This window comes from Patagioenas fasciata, chromosome 18 (genome assembly GCF_037038585.1).
Source record: "Patagioenas fasciata isolate bPatFas1 chromosome 18, bPatFas1.hap1, whole genome shotgun sequence".
NCBI classification, from domain to species: Eukaryota; Metazoa; Chordata; class Aves; order Columbiformes; family Columbidae; genus Patagioenas; species Patagioenas fasciata.
In genome coordinates, this window is record NC_092537.1 from 780007 (window position 1) to 793721 (window position 13715).

Sequence of the window (13715 nt, forward strand, 5' to 3'; positions counted from 1 at the left end):
TCTTCCTTCCCCATCTGAAACTCGTGCCAGCCCAAGCTGTGTGTCCCGAGCACAGGTGTAATCCTGGAAAGAAGTGCCGGGTCAGAGTGACGAGGGCAGCGCCGTGTCTTCTCTTCCACAGCGCGCGTCGGCTCAGCAGCTGGAGTGGCTGCGGACGGTGAAGGAGAGCCACGGCTCGGTGGAGCTGTCCTCGCTCTCGCTGGCGGCTGCCATCAACAGCAGAGGAATCTACGTTCTCAGAGCACCAGCCGATGGCGGGAAGGTGAGGCTTCCCCCCGCAGACAGCACTGCTGGCGTGTCGGTGCCTGTCAGGAACGCGCTGGAGCTGTTCTCCCGCTCTGCGCAGTTCCTTTCTGGGGGATGCTGCCCCCTAAGTGCTCCCCTTCCCTTCCCGGGCACAGCGCCGCCCGAGGAGCTGGAACCCAGTGCACATCAGCGATAACGACTTGTTTTCTGGCAGGTTTCGCTGGACACTGTCCTGCGCTTCACCCTCCCGGGGAGCTCCGGGGATAAGGAGGCGTCATGGAAATACTCGCTCGCAGAGCTCCGTGAGCTGCAGAACAAACTGATGCTCATGTCAGCAAAGGGAGAGCAAGGCTTGGAGGTGGAGAAGTTCTCCGAGGTCAGATTTCAAACCCAGCAGGTTACTGATGTTGAGGCTGGGGTTGGATTTTGCCTTGAATATCAGCTTTTGTGTGGTTTACAGCTGAGTTGCTGGGGTGGGCGGTAGTGGGTCGGCAGATGTTCCCAGCTCTGTGGTTCCCTGCCGAGGTGGAACTGAGCTGACACTGGGCGGTGGGCTGGGACCCTCATCCTCTGGGAGAGCTGCTGTGCGTTTGTAGGGAGTGGGGATTCCTCACCGCCTTCCTGGGGATGCTGCTGTTAAAAAGCCACCGTCTTGCTGCAGCACAAGGCCTGACACACCTGGCTGGGGACCAAAGCCTTTGTTTTGATTGGAAGTCCTTCCCGTGGTTTCATGACTGGGACTTGCCTTGGTAGATCAGCTTAGGTATTTTATCTCTCCTCTATCCTCACACAGATATTTTCCAATGTCCAAAGACTTGCACAAGCCTTTATAGACCTTTATTCAGCTGGGAACATGCTCTTCCGCTCCTGGCTCGCTCATGTGTACTGTTCGCCCGAACGACAGTCCTGTGTTCTCATAGACTTCTCTTTGGGACCGATCCCAGTGCTGGAAGGGCAGGGAGATCCGGCAGCTGTGCTCCCGGGCCTCTGCAAGACGATGGAGAGTTTCCTGGAGAGCTGGAAAAGCTTCATGTATGAAAAACGATTCCAGCATTTCTACCTGAACTACTACACGGCCGAGCAGCTGGTGTATCTGTGCACAGAGCTGGGGCAGGGGACACCCAGCCAGGACGCCCTGGTGATGCTTTCGTTCCTAAAACACAACTGCACTGAGCAGGATGTCCTCAGAGCCGCCGGGACCGCGGCGCCTCCCGGCTCGAGGAAGGCTGTTCCTGACTTTGAAGTGATGCTGGAGGGCGAGAAGGACCTGAGCGCGTGGCTGCGGTGCATCTGGGAGTGCTACATGAGCAACATGGGCTCCTTCCTTCCCGGCTGCCTGGACGTGGACACGCTGGGCGGGTGGCTGGAGAGCCTGGCCAGCGCGGACAGCGAGCGCGTCGCACGGGACTTTCCCCGGGACCTCCTGTACGTGGGGCAGCCCAACCTCATCACGTGCCCTCGCTCTGAGGTGCTCACGGCGGCTCTGGCGATTTACATGAACAGCCCCCACCAGCCCCTGCCCACCTTCGATGAAGTTCTGCTGTGCACCCCGCAGACCAGTGCTGAGCAAGTGGGGCTCTTCCTCAGGAGGTGCCTCATTCCCTGCGGGGGAGGAGGGAAGATCTACAGCATGCTGTACGCAGACGAGCTGAGTTACGACGTCAGCTGCCGGGCGGAGGAGCTGTTCCAGCACCTGCAGCGCTACAACGGCACCTATCGCCTCGTCATTGTGTGTAACTGCGAGAGGGAGCACAGCTACATCCCCTCCGTCTTCAGCCAGTACAAAGTGCACATGATCCCCCAGAGGCCGCTGGCCGAAATCCAGCGGTACCTGCAGCACCACTACAGAGTCGCTCAGCCTTCGAGTTCCGCTGCCTCTGTGTTCAAGGACAACATGAGCGTTGGGATCGTGTCCTCCAAAAGAGCCGGCGTGGGTAAGATGTCACACGCGACGCGGCGTCTGCTGAGTGTTACAAACCAGAGCGGGGTTCACCTTGCCGGGTTTTCTGCCCGAGTCATAAGCATCTGGGCAAAAAGCGTGATCTGGGTGATAGACCTGGGGTGATGCGAAAGCTGGAGGGACACCTTGTCCTGAGAGAGGCGTCTCTAGAGATGGTTCGTCTGGTTAAGCTGACACTCGTCTGCTTCTACTGACTTACAGAATTAACGCAAACCAGACAGCTAATGCTGGATAAGATGAATCTGACCTGAGGGTAAAATACGCCCGCAGGAAAATACGTGTGAGGTGGGCCAAGGGTTGTGAGGTCTGCCTGCTCTTCTTGCATAGGAAATGGTTGTTGGCCGTCTCTTAGTGCAAGAAACTGGAGGGTATTAAGTAAAACTACTTGGCAGGCTGAAAAGCAAACAGAAGAAGGTGGTTATTCAAACAGTGCTTCGTTAAATTGTGGAACCCAGAGCTTTACACAGGCTTAAAAAGCAATTAGATACAGTCGTGAGAGAAACGTCCATCAGGGCTATAAAGCGTGAGGGTGTTACCTCTGGCGTTGGGGCTCCTGAGCTGCGAATCACTGGAAAACTCCTGGGGAAGGGCTGCTGTGTGTCAGCTGTGTCCTCCGGCCGCCCCGAGCTGCCGTCCCGGCACAGGCTGGGGGCCCGGTCGCCTCCTGTGTGAACTTCGACTCTGGCAAAATTGATTGCTGCAGGAGAAGCTGAGAAACCTGAGGGTGCTTTTGTCTTTGACAACAGCTGGGTTTTTGCCCTCCATGTTCTGGCTTTAGAGACAACCACATAATCAAATAGATCCAAGTCCTAATGGAGTGAAGGCTTTGGGCGGCCGCCTGAGCAGCCAGCGCGGCCGCGGCTCCGGTTCCAGGGCCCCCGTTCTGCTGGGTGTCCCTTAGGACGTTCGGAGATCTTGGAGGAGTAGGGTGCTTAGCACTTGATTTTCTTCATTCAATTATGACCTCAGTATGATGTATTTTATATTGATGGCTTTAATTCTCTGTTTTTCTGATACCAGGGAAATCTCTGTATGTGAAGAGGCTGCATGAAAGACTGCGAGCAGAGCAGCCTGGCTGTACGGAACTTCTGAAAACCATCAGACTCATTGAACCAGAAATAGATGAAGATAAAGTGCTAAAATCTCTTCTGCCTTTTCTGAAGAGAAAGCACCAGACAAAGCCCATGATATTCCATTTTGATATCACCTCTTCAGTAAGTACATCCTCCAATGGGTGCTTCATCCTAAAGTTCTGTGTGGATCCTTGCACAAATTATTTCTTCAAAGCTTTTTTTCTTAGCAAGCCATTTCCCTGGGGCATGTTTTCTAGTTACTGTGGAAGTAACATAAAGAACCCTTTACCGTCAAGGCACTTGAGCTCTGGAACAGGTTGCCCAGCGAAGCTGGAGTCTCCAGCCTTGCAGCCGTGACAAACCTGCCTGGCCGTGGGCAGCCTGGTCTAGCTGAGCTGAGCCTGCCTTGAGCGGGGCTTGGCGAGGTCTCCGGAGATCCCGGCCGCCCTCAGCTCTTCCACCGCTCTGGGGAGCCGTGATGAGTAAATGCATTTGTGTCTTCTCTTGTGGCAGGTGCAAAGCGGAATTCCAGAGTTTCTGTTCAAGCTGTTGGTTTTGCGGTATCTGACAGATAACAACGGAAATATGTGGCTGCGACAGCAGTGCCATTTGTATATCATTGAAATCCTTGAGGTATCGCCGGTGCCAAAGAAAACCGCGAGACACGTACGTACACAACAGTTCTTTGCACGCGTGTTTGTGTGTAGCTGCAGATGGGTCTCGAGGCTGTAACTGGACACAGGGCAGGGGTTCCTGCCCATCTCTGTGTGCTGGGCATCCCTTGCAAAGCCAAGTCCCTGGTGTCGGACCAAGTGACATGAGAACCCGGCAGCGATACCTGGTGTGGTTTCTTGTGTTGGTGGTTTCTGAAGGCCTGTTAGTCCAAACCTCGCTGGCCCCGCTGTAACATTTGTAGGAAACAACAATGCAAATCTAATTTTCCTGGTGTTGCTTTGCATGTTTGAAAGTACTAGAATATTTCTATACAGCTGTAAGAACGGAGTGTAGAAGTGACAGGGACAGATGGCAGTTTCTTGGGCTCAGTTTTCTTTGAGGTAGCACTGAGAAGAGGCTGGGGTGACAACAGACAGGACGGAGACTCCAGTGGGAGATGGGATTAGTTGTTTTGATCCACTTCAAGTGGAAGAAGTGATGCAGGGGGGAAGAAGTGTCACGGTTGTATAGGATATCCGCTGTTATTTAGTTGGATCTGTGATTTTAGGCAAGAATACTGTTAAGAACAGATGAAATAAACTGAAGGTTAGGGCTACACCTTTGTGATGACAAACGCTCTTTTCATCTATTCCAGATGTCAGCGAGCCAGAAGTTTAATTTCTTTGATGTGTTCCCTAAAGTAACGTGCAAGTCTCCCAAGGAAGTGCTAGAAATGGAGACGCTTGGGAGCCGGGCTGGGGAGGGTTCGGACCCGGGGATGGACGGGGAGGAGTTCTGCAGCGAGGCGTTCCAGAGGCCGTTCCAGTACCTGAGGAGGTTCGATCAGGGCTGTGACCTGGACGGGTTCTGTTACGAGGAGCACGCGGTGGAAGGGAGCCCGGCCCAGTGTCTGCAGCAGCTCCTGCTGCACTGCGGGATCGCCGACCCCTCCTGGGCAGAGCTCCGGAACTTCGCCTGGTTTCTCAATGTCCAGCTGAGAGACTGTGAGGCTTCGGTCTTCTGCAACCCCGACTTCGTCCAGGACACTTTGAAAGGTTTCAAAAACTTTGTTGTCACCTTCATGATTTTAATGGCGCGGGATTTTGCAACACCTTCCCTCAACATTTCCGATCAAAGTTTGGGAAGGCAGTCGTCCAACCTGGAAGACGTTGCAGAAGAAGATCTCCTTCCTTTCCGCGTTCGGAAAAAGTGGGAGTCTGAGCCTCATCCGTATTTGTTTTTCAACGAAGATCGCGTGTCCATGACGTTCATCGGTTTCCACCTTCAGCCCAATGGCAGCGATGGTGTCGATGCTGTTCATCCTTTGAACCGCAACATTATCAAGAGAAATGTCATGACGTTACGGCTGTACCAAGGCTTGTTACTCCAGAGAGTTCCCTTCAATGTTCAGTTTGATGAGCTGCCTCGTCACGAGAAGCTGGAAAAGCTTTGCATGGTTTTGGGAATCCCTTGGGTCATAGACCCCGACGAGACGTACGAGCTCACAACAGACAACGTGCTCAAGATCTTGGCTATTGAGATGCGGTTCAGGTGCAACATCCCGGTTGTCATCATGGGAGAAACAGGCTGTGGGAAAACCAGACTGATAAAGTTCCTGTGCAAGTTACGCAGCAGCTGCGCGGAGGTGGAGAACATGAAGCTTGTGAAAGTCCATGGGGGTACGACCGCAGAGATGATCTACGCCAGGATCAAAGAAGCAGAAGCCCTTGCCAAAGCCAATAAGGAGCAGCACGGGTTGGACACCGTCCTCTTTTTCGATGAAGCCAACACGACGGAGGCTGTGAGCAGCATCAAGGAGGTTCTGTGTGACCACACGGCCCAGGGGCAGCCGTTGGCCTCTGGCTCTGGCCTGCAGATCATAGCAGCCTGCAACCCGTATCGGAAGCACACGCCGAAGATGATCCAGCGCTTGGAGGCAGCTGGGTTGGGCTACCGCGTCAAAGCCGACGAGACCAAGGATAAGCTTGGCTCTATTCCACTGAGACAGCTCGTGTACCGGGTCCACGCGCTCCCACCCAGCATGATCCCGTTAGTGTGGGATTTTGGGCAGCTGAACAACTTAACCGAAAAAATGTACATCCAGCAGATAGTGCAGAGGGTGACGGTGCACGTCCCGATGCAGCGGGCCGAGGCCGAGGTGGTGACAGAGGTGCTGTTTGCTTCCCAGCAGTACATGCGGCAGCGGGACGACGAGTGCAGCTTCGTGAGCCTGCGGGACGTGGAGCGCTGCGTGGAGGTGCTCAAGTGGTTCCACGAGCACAGCGAACTGCTGCTGGGGGAGCTGGAGAAGTTCCTGGCCGAGAAGAGGGCTCCGAAGAGCCCTGCTGAGAGAAACACCGTGTTCTGGGCCTTGGTGCTGGCCGTGGGGGTCTGCTACCACGCGTCCTTGGAGAAGAAGGAGGCGTATCGGAGCGCGATCAGCCGGGTCCTCCCAAAGCCTTATGATACCCAGAAAAAGATTTTGGAGGAAATCTCCCTGATGCAGGACTTGTTCCTGAGTGGTGTGCACCTCCGAGACACCATAGCGAGAAACCTGGCCCTGAAGGAAAATGTCTTCATGATGGTCATCTGCATTGAGTTGAAAATCCCTCTTTTTCTTGTTGGGAAGCCTGGGAGCTCCAAATCCCTTGCGAAAACCATCGTGGCTGACGCTATGCAGGGCCAGGCTGCTCCGTCGGACCTGTTCAAGGACCTGAAGCAGATCCACCTCGTGTCCTTCCAGTGCAGCCCTCTCTCCACGCCGGAGGGGATCATCGGCACCTTCAAGCACTGCGCTCGCTTCCAGGAGGGGAAGAACTTAGACGAGTATGTCTCGGTGGTGGTTCTGGATGAGATTGGGCTGGCAGAAGACTCTCCCAAAATGCCCTTGAAGACGTTGCACCCGCTGTTGGAAGATGGCTGCATAGATGACGTCCCCGTTCCTCACAAGAAGGTTGGCTTCATTGGCATTTCCAACTGGGCTTTGGACCCCGCTAAAATGAATCGCGGCATCTTTGTCTCGCGCGGTGACCCCAGCAGAGAAGAGCTCATTAAAAGCGCAGAGGGGATCTGCTGCTCAGCACGAGGGGCTTTGCAGAAGGTCGAACAGTATTTTTGTCACTTTGCAGATGCATATGAAAACATTTGCAAAGCCCAGGGCAGGGAGTTCTTTGGTCTGCGGGACTACTACAGCCTCATAAAGATGTTTTTTGCCTCAGCTAAGAGTTCCAAAAGTGATCCGACGCCTCAAGAAATAGCTGAAGTTGTTCTTCGTAACTTTGGCGGCAAAGATGATGTCAATGCCTTGGAAATATTCACCTCCCAGTTACCAGAAAAAGGAGCAATACGTGCTTGTGACATCAGCAGAATTGAGCTGATACGCCAGAACATTCACAGCGATGGTCAGGACGGCGATTGCAGGTACCTGCTTGTTTTGACCGAGAACTACGCCGCGCTGCAGATCCTCCAGCAGGCGTTCTTCACCGCCCGGCAACAGCCGGAAATCATCTTTGGCTCCAGTTTCCCTAAGGACCAAGAGTATACCCAGATATGCAGGAACATCAACCGAGTGAAGGTCTGCATGGAAACCGGCCAAATGGTTGTGCTCCTCAACTTGCAGAACCTTTACGAAAGCCTCTATGATGCCCTCAATCAATACTACGTGTACCTTGCTGGCCAGAAGTACGTGGATTTGGGGCTGGGCACCCACCGGGTGAAGTGCCGCGTGCACCCAAAGTTCCGTTTGATAGTCATCGAGGAGAAAGACGTGGTCTATAAGCACTTTCCCATCCCGCTGATCAACAGGCTGGAAAAGCACTACCTGGATATCAGCACCGTGCTGGACAGGAGCCAAAGAGAAACCGTCAAGGAGCTGAAGAAGTGGGTGCAGGAGTTCACTGCAGCCAATACAGAGGAGCACTTCATCAGCCAGCAGAAGTACAGCCCTTCGGACGTCTTCGTGGGCTACCACCCCAACACCTGCGCCTCGGTGGTCCTGCAGACCACGGAGAGGCTGAAAGCCGCGTGTCCTGCGGCGGAGCTCGCGTCCCGCGTGAGGAGCGGCGCGCGGCTGGCCCTGCTGAACTGCGCCACCCCCGACGCCGTCGTCCGCCACTGCCACTCGGTGGGCTCCTTCATGGCCGACTCTCTGGCCAACGTTTACTTCAAGCAGCAGCAGCACACGTCGTTCGCTGACTTCCTCCGGGCTCACGTCCACGCTGCCTCTGGGAACCAGACGGTCTTTACAGAGGTGAGTATCCTGCGGTGTCCTCTCCAGCCCTCCCAGCCCACACCGAGGTTTTTGGTTTCTGCTGCTGGGGCTGTGTTATCGCTGCACCCGGAGAACCTGGCGGCCACCTTCTGCTTGCCCGATGTGCAGAGACGGGTGTTTCAGCAGCGGTGCTGTTGCGTCATGGACAATCTAATACCTCCACTACACGTGAAGCAGCATTTGATGCTTCGTGGCAATGGGTTTTCAGTGAGTTTGGGGAGCTGGTGCATCTCTTGAACAGTAGTTCTGTCTCCATGGGCACAGCCCGCAAAACAGGCTCCTGGCTGCAGAAAACATTGTCAGGAGCCTTGGAACCCTCATTTCTTTGTGTCTGCCTCTGGTCTTAAAGATACCAAAGATTTTAACCCAGCTAAGCCACAGACAACCAGAGATCTCGTGGGCCTTTAATGCAATAGCTCTGTTTTACTTCTGCCCGCTGCCAAAACTGAGGAACTTCAGCTGAGATGGGCTGGAGATTTCCTCCTCTCCTGCCTCGCATGGGATCAATGTGCTTCCTCCTGGGGTGTGGGGAGGTTCACAAGACCCGGGGGCTCACCGGGTGCAGGGGGGTTCAGGAGACGTTTCTCAGCGCTTTGGCTGCCCCGTCTGTGGCAGCACCGAGAGCTGTTGTGTCCAGCTACCCAGCAGTGGCCCTGGGCTGCTCTAACAGCCCATGTTGAACCTTTTCCTACTAGTAGGGAAAAAAACTGTGGATTTTTTGGGGTGCTCTGCAGCAAGTTGGCGGTAACTGGGAGGGCAGGTCAGTCTCTGCCTTTGTGCTGCATTCCCGGGCACAGCCCAATCTCCATCCCGCGCTGCCAGGTCACCACCTTCTCGCGGCTCCTCACCAGCGCGGACGCCGCTTGCCTGGAGAGGGAAGTGCAGGGCAGAGCGCAGAGGCCGCAGATCCTGTTCCTGCAGCGCTTCGACACCGAGTTCTCGTTCCTGAAGCACGTCCGGTGAGTCTGGGGGTGCGCTGGCCCGCTCCCCCGCGGGCTGTTGGCCGCGGGTCCCCGCGGGCAGGACAGCATGAGGAACATGATACGTGTATTTTTCTGTACCCCAGCTGCAAGTCACGCGAGTGTTTCCCACCTTCTTCACCAATCTTCCTTTATCTTCCCACAACAGTCTCTAATGTCTTGGTTTTTATGTAGTGACTTCTTTGAAATGTCCTTTCCCTCTTTAGAGATTTCCTTGGTGCCACCTCAGGAAATAAAGTCCTTATAATCCAGACAGACTTTGAAGACGGCTCCCAAAACGCGCAGCTCGTGGCCTCAGCCAGGTGAGTGGAGCGTGGGGTGGCCCCAGCTGGGTGTTCTGCTCGGCTGCTCTGTCTGTGCATGGGGAGAAACCGCTCACCGGGGAAGGACTTGTGGCCTCCGCTTCTGTCTCTGCTTGATCTGTCAACGGCATTTCCTCTTTGTAGGTACACGGTGGTTAATGAGCTCAACAAGGTGGACCTGGGAGATGTCTCTGTCTTTGTTTACTTCATTATGAAGCTTTCCCGGGTGGAAGGAGGAACGTCCTACGTGGGATTCCATGGAGGTGGGTCTGGCCTCCTCGCTCCCTAACTGGCTTCAGGCAAACAGAGCAACGTTTTTCTTGTTCACCTTCCTTTTTAATAATTAAAACCTGGAGTCGGTGTGTCCTGTGGGTTGTCAGAGCAGCCTCCCCGCACCATGGGCATTGCCCTGGGGGTCAGGACCTCCGAGTCGCGGTCTCCTCTGTGAGAGCCTATGACACATGAGTGTTCTGCTCAGCCCGTGAGCAGCAGACAGACCCGGTGCCGTGCACCGGCGCGTTGGCCTCCAGCAGACAGACCCGGTGGCGTGCACCGGCGCGTTGGCCTCCAGCAGACAGACCCGGTGGCGTGCACCGGCGCGTTGGCCTCCAGCAGAGACCCGGTGGCGTGCACCGGCGCGTTGGCCTCCAGCAGACAGACCCGGTGCCGTGCACCGGCGCGTTGGCCTCCAGCAGAGACCTGGTGCCGTGCACCGGCGCGTTGGCCTCCAGCAGACAGGCCCGGTGCCGTGCACCGGCGCGTTGGCCTCCAGCAGACAGGCCCGGTGCCGTGCACCGGCGCGTTGGCCTCCAGCAGACAGACCCGGTGCCGTGCACCGGCGCATTGGCCTCCAGCAGAGACCCGGTGCCGTGCACCGGCGCGTTGGCCTCCAGCAGAGACCCGGTGCCGTGCACCGGCGCGTTGGCCTCCAGCAGACAGACCCGGTGCCGTGCACCGGCGCGTTGGCCTCCAGCAGACAGACCCGGTGCCGTGCACCGGCGCGTTGGCCTCCAGCAGACAGACCCGGTGCCGTGCACCGGCGCGTTGGCCTCCAGCAGACAGACCCGGTGCCGTGCACCGGCGCGTTGGCCTCCAGCAGAGACCCGGTGCCGTGCACCGGCGCGTTGGCCTCCAGCAGAGACCCGGTGCCGTGCACCGGCGCGTTGGCCTCCAGCAGACGCCCGGTGCGTGTCCCGCTGTGTGCGGTGGGCTCTGGGCCCCACGCCCGTTGGTCGGGGCAGCGTGTGTTGGCGTGTTCATCAGGAGCTGCTGCTTTCCCTTTCCACATCAAGACTGACAGAATGTGAACCGCTACCCCGGAGCTGCTGGGGGAGAACTCTCGGGAAGCTGTTCCAGAAGAGCGTGCTGCAGGCACGGCAGGAAGTTCTGTTCCTCTGCCTTTAGGCCTGTGGCAGTCCGTGCATATAGACGATCTCCGCAGATCCAAAGACATGGTATCGGACATGACCGCCCTGCAGAACCTCACCATCAGCCAGATGTTCTGTGAGCGCTCAGCTAAGACCAAAGGTGAGCTGCGTGCTGGTGTGGGGACGGGAAGAGCGGGATGCACCCCCAGACCTGGTGCTGGTGGAGCTTTTGCCTGGTACAACGTATCTATTGACTTCCATTGCTCAGCATGTTTTTTGTAGGGGGGTCACGACATGACTACCCTGGCAGCTGCAGCTGCGTTCAGAGAGCTGCCTCGCAGCTTCTCATGCAGGTGATAATGGGTCTCTGACAGGTGTTCTGCTGCTCTGGGATGCTGTCGCTAAATAAACCCTTATCTGAGTGATGCAGAAGGGTATTGCTTCTTTCTGTCAACAATCCTACGCTTCAGTTGCAGCTCTGCCTGTGAGTGGCGAAGAACGGGAGGAAAACAAGGAGGTTCAAACACGGGAGCCCCAGGCAGAGCGCTGTGAGGTCAGTTCAGAACACGTCTGTCGGCTTCTCAGCTGTCGGTACAGCTCTGCTCTTTGTCACCCATCCGTGCCCTTTGCATCCTCAGTCACTTGAAATCCCTCAGGAACCTTAATGACCCGGCACAAATTTCTCCCCCTGCTGCCCAGTCAAAATCAGCAGCACTGAAGAAGCAAACCGTTCTAAGGACCCTCCGATTCCCTGGTCACTTCATACTCCTAATTTGTAAAGATGGGTTTTAAAAGCTCTGTTGTCTTTCTGTACCCTGAGGCTGAGGTGTCTGTGCTGCGCTCCAGCTGTGAGCGCCTGGTGCACTGGAGCCGTGCTGAGCAGCTCCCTTGCCCTGCATGGCTCAGGGTGACCGCCTGTGGCTTCTGCCCCCTCGCCTCAGCATCTCCAGGGAGGGGGCGTAGTGTTCCCCCACAGGAACCCTGGTACAAACGCTGTGTTATGTGCTGATTTGAAAGGGTCACAGCAGCTGCATCATGTGCTTGAGAGCAAAAGAACAACTTGGATTTTCAGCCTGAGATGAGGAAAACTGGGAGCTGGGGTGGAAGGGGCACAGGCCCTTTCTAGAGAGCACTATAATCGTTTTGAGAGGGATGTGTTGGGGGAAAAGGGTAAAACTGAAGAGGAATGAACTGGTTTTCCTGCTGTTCCTGGGAAGGGTGAAATCCTGGACACCACTGTTCTCCTGAGGACCTGTGTACAAAGCGCTGTGGGGATGCTGCGGGACCAAAATGAAGATCTTAGTCGAAGCACAAGGCGAATTAAGATTCTCCTTGGCCTCCTGTCCAACGAGAATGACCTGAAAGGTATGTGCTCCAGGGCACCAGAAGAACACGGACCTTCACTCAGCGGTGCCCCAGAGCTCAGAGGTCCTTGCTGTGGTGTTCACAAGGGGGATCCCCCCGGCGGTTTCCCCAGAGCGTGTGGCTGTGCCCTGGGCTGAGCTCCTTTGGCTGCAGGGCTTGTCCTGGGGTTCAGGCTGTGCCTTTGCTCTGGCTGCTCCAGCTCTGGTGGCCGTGGTGGTGGTTTTGGGGTTGGTTGGTTTGGTTGGTTTTTTTCCCCCAGTTGGCTGATTATTGAAACAATTGTAAAATGTTGTTATTGGTGTGATACTTGGGTTTGGATCCAATGCCAGCAGGAGAGAAAAAGCAAGTTCCCTGTTGTTTTCTAGCCGCTTTCCTGAAGATAACAAAGGCTCGTCTCTCCAACCTTTTGAAGAAGCAAGAAGAAAATTCCCTTTACCCGAAAAACTGGGTGCTCCGGGAGGCTTCCAACCTCAGCGCTCTCCAGGAGGCCGGTACCTTCAGGTGAGCACAGCAGCCACATCGTGTCACCCGCAGGCTTCCCAGCGCACGTGGCAACTGTGCAGAGACAGCGGTTCTGCACAACCTGGGTCTGCGGTGTCAGTCTCTGGGCTGGGGTCCCTCCGGAGGCACTTCTGTCTGTCCTGGCTCCTGGGGTGGGTGACCTAGAGCTGGGTGGGCTGTGCAGGGCAGGAACGCACAAGTGCTCTGGGTGGAAGAGCGGGATTACAGGCGAGCCACCACTCACAGCTGTAGGGGTTTCTATTGTAGTGTTTATCCCATTAAAGGCAGGACAGGGGCTTTCTCACATGTAAATGTCAGCAGTTTTTCAGGGCCACCACCTCCTGGTTTGCTGATATTGTTGCTCACTGTCCCTCTGGGTTTCTCGGTCCCTCTCTGCCCAAGGCACACCCTGTGGAAGCGAGTCCAGAACGTGATCACTCCATTCCTGGCTCTCCTGGTTGCTGTCATAGACAGAAACGGCAACCTGGAGCTGCTGGCCAGGCCGCCGGCCGAGTGGGTGACGGACCTGTGGATGTTCATCTTCAGGGACACGAAGCTCCTGCCCGTCCCTTCCGCTGCGGGAGCGAGCAGGTGAGCCCCGCAGAGCGCGGCGCTGGGGCCAGGCCAGCGCTGCTCGTACATCCACATGGGAGGCGAACGCTGCTGGTCGCTCCCCCGCGCTGCGCCCGAGGCCGTGGGGCTCTTGGTGTCTGCACGAGTCTGTCCTTCCTGCCCCGTCCCCGGCGCTCCCAGGCTTTGCTCTTTGCTCTCTGCCTCTCGAGCTCACGCTGCCTCCCCAGCCTCAGTGTCCTGCACTGCAGCCCTTGGGCCAGGGAGCACTTACTGAGGCCTGATGCTCCACAGCTGGCAGGCTGAGCTGTATTAATGAGCCCTTCAGTTCTTTTCCCCTCCCTCCCTCTCTAGGTCTAATTTCTTGCTTTCTACAGCTTCCTGCCTCTGTCTGACTGTGTTTTCCAGGCAAAAGCCCGGTGCATTA

General features: G+C 56.1%; 1 protein-coding gene across 5 annotated transcripts in view; it reads left to right on the forward strand.

Moving 5' to 3' along the window:
* RNF213 (ring finger protein 213) overlaps positions 1–13715 on the forward strand; it is a 47630-nt gene that overhangs the window by 18265 nt on the left and 15650 nt on the right. For all 5 annotated transcript variants that reach the window (XM_071816305.1, XM_065852338.2, XM_065852339.2 and 2 more), the window contains exons 23-36: positions 122–262; positions 461–622; positions 1040–2180; positions 3227–3420; positions 3793–3945; positions 4589–8182; positions 9026–9162; positions 9390–9485; positions 9630–9748; positions 10890–11012; positions 11323–11405; positions 12070–12217; positions 12583–12718; positions 13121–13309. In XM_071816305.1, the coding sequence (XP_071672406.1) occupies positions 122–262; positions 461–622; positions 1040–2180; positions 3227–3420; positions 3793–3945; positions 4589–8182; positions 9026–9162; positions 9390–9485; positions 9630–9748; positions 10890–11012; positions 11323–11405; positions 12070–12217; positions 12583–12718; positions 13121–13309 (6416 nt within the window). The remainder of the gene's footprint in view (positions 1–121; positions 263–460; positions 623–1039; positions 2181–3226; positions 3421–3792; positions 3946–4588; positions 8183–9025; positions 9163–9389; positions 9486–9629; positions 9749–10889; positions 11013–11322; positions 11406–12069; positions 12218–12582; positions 12719–13120; positions 13310–13715) is intronic.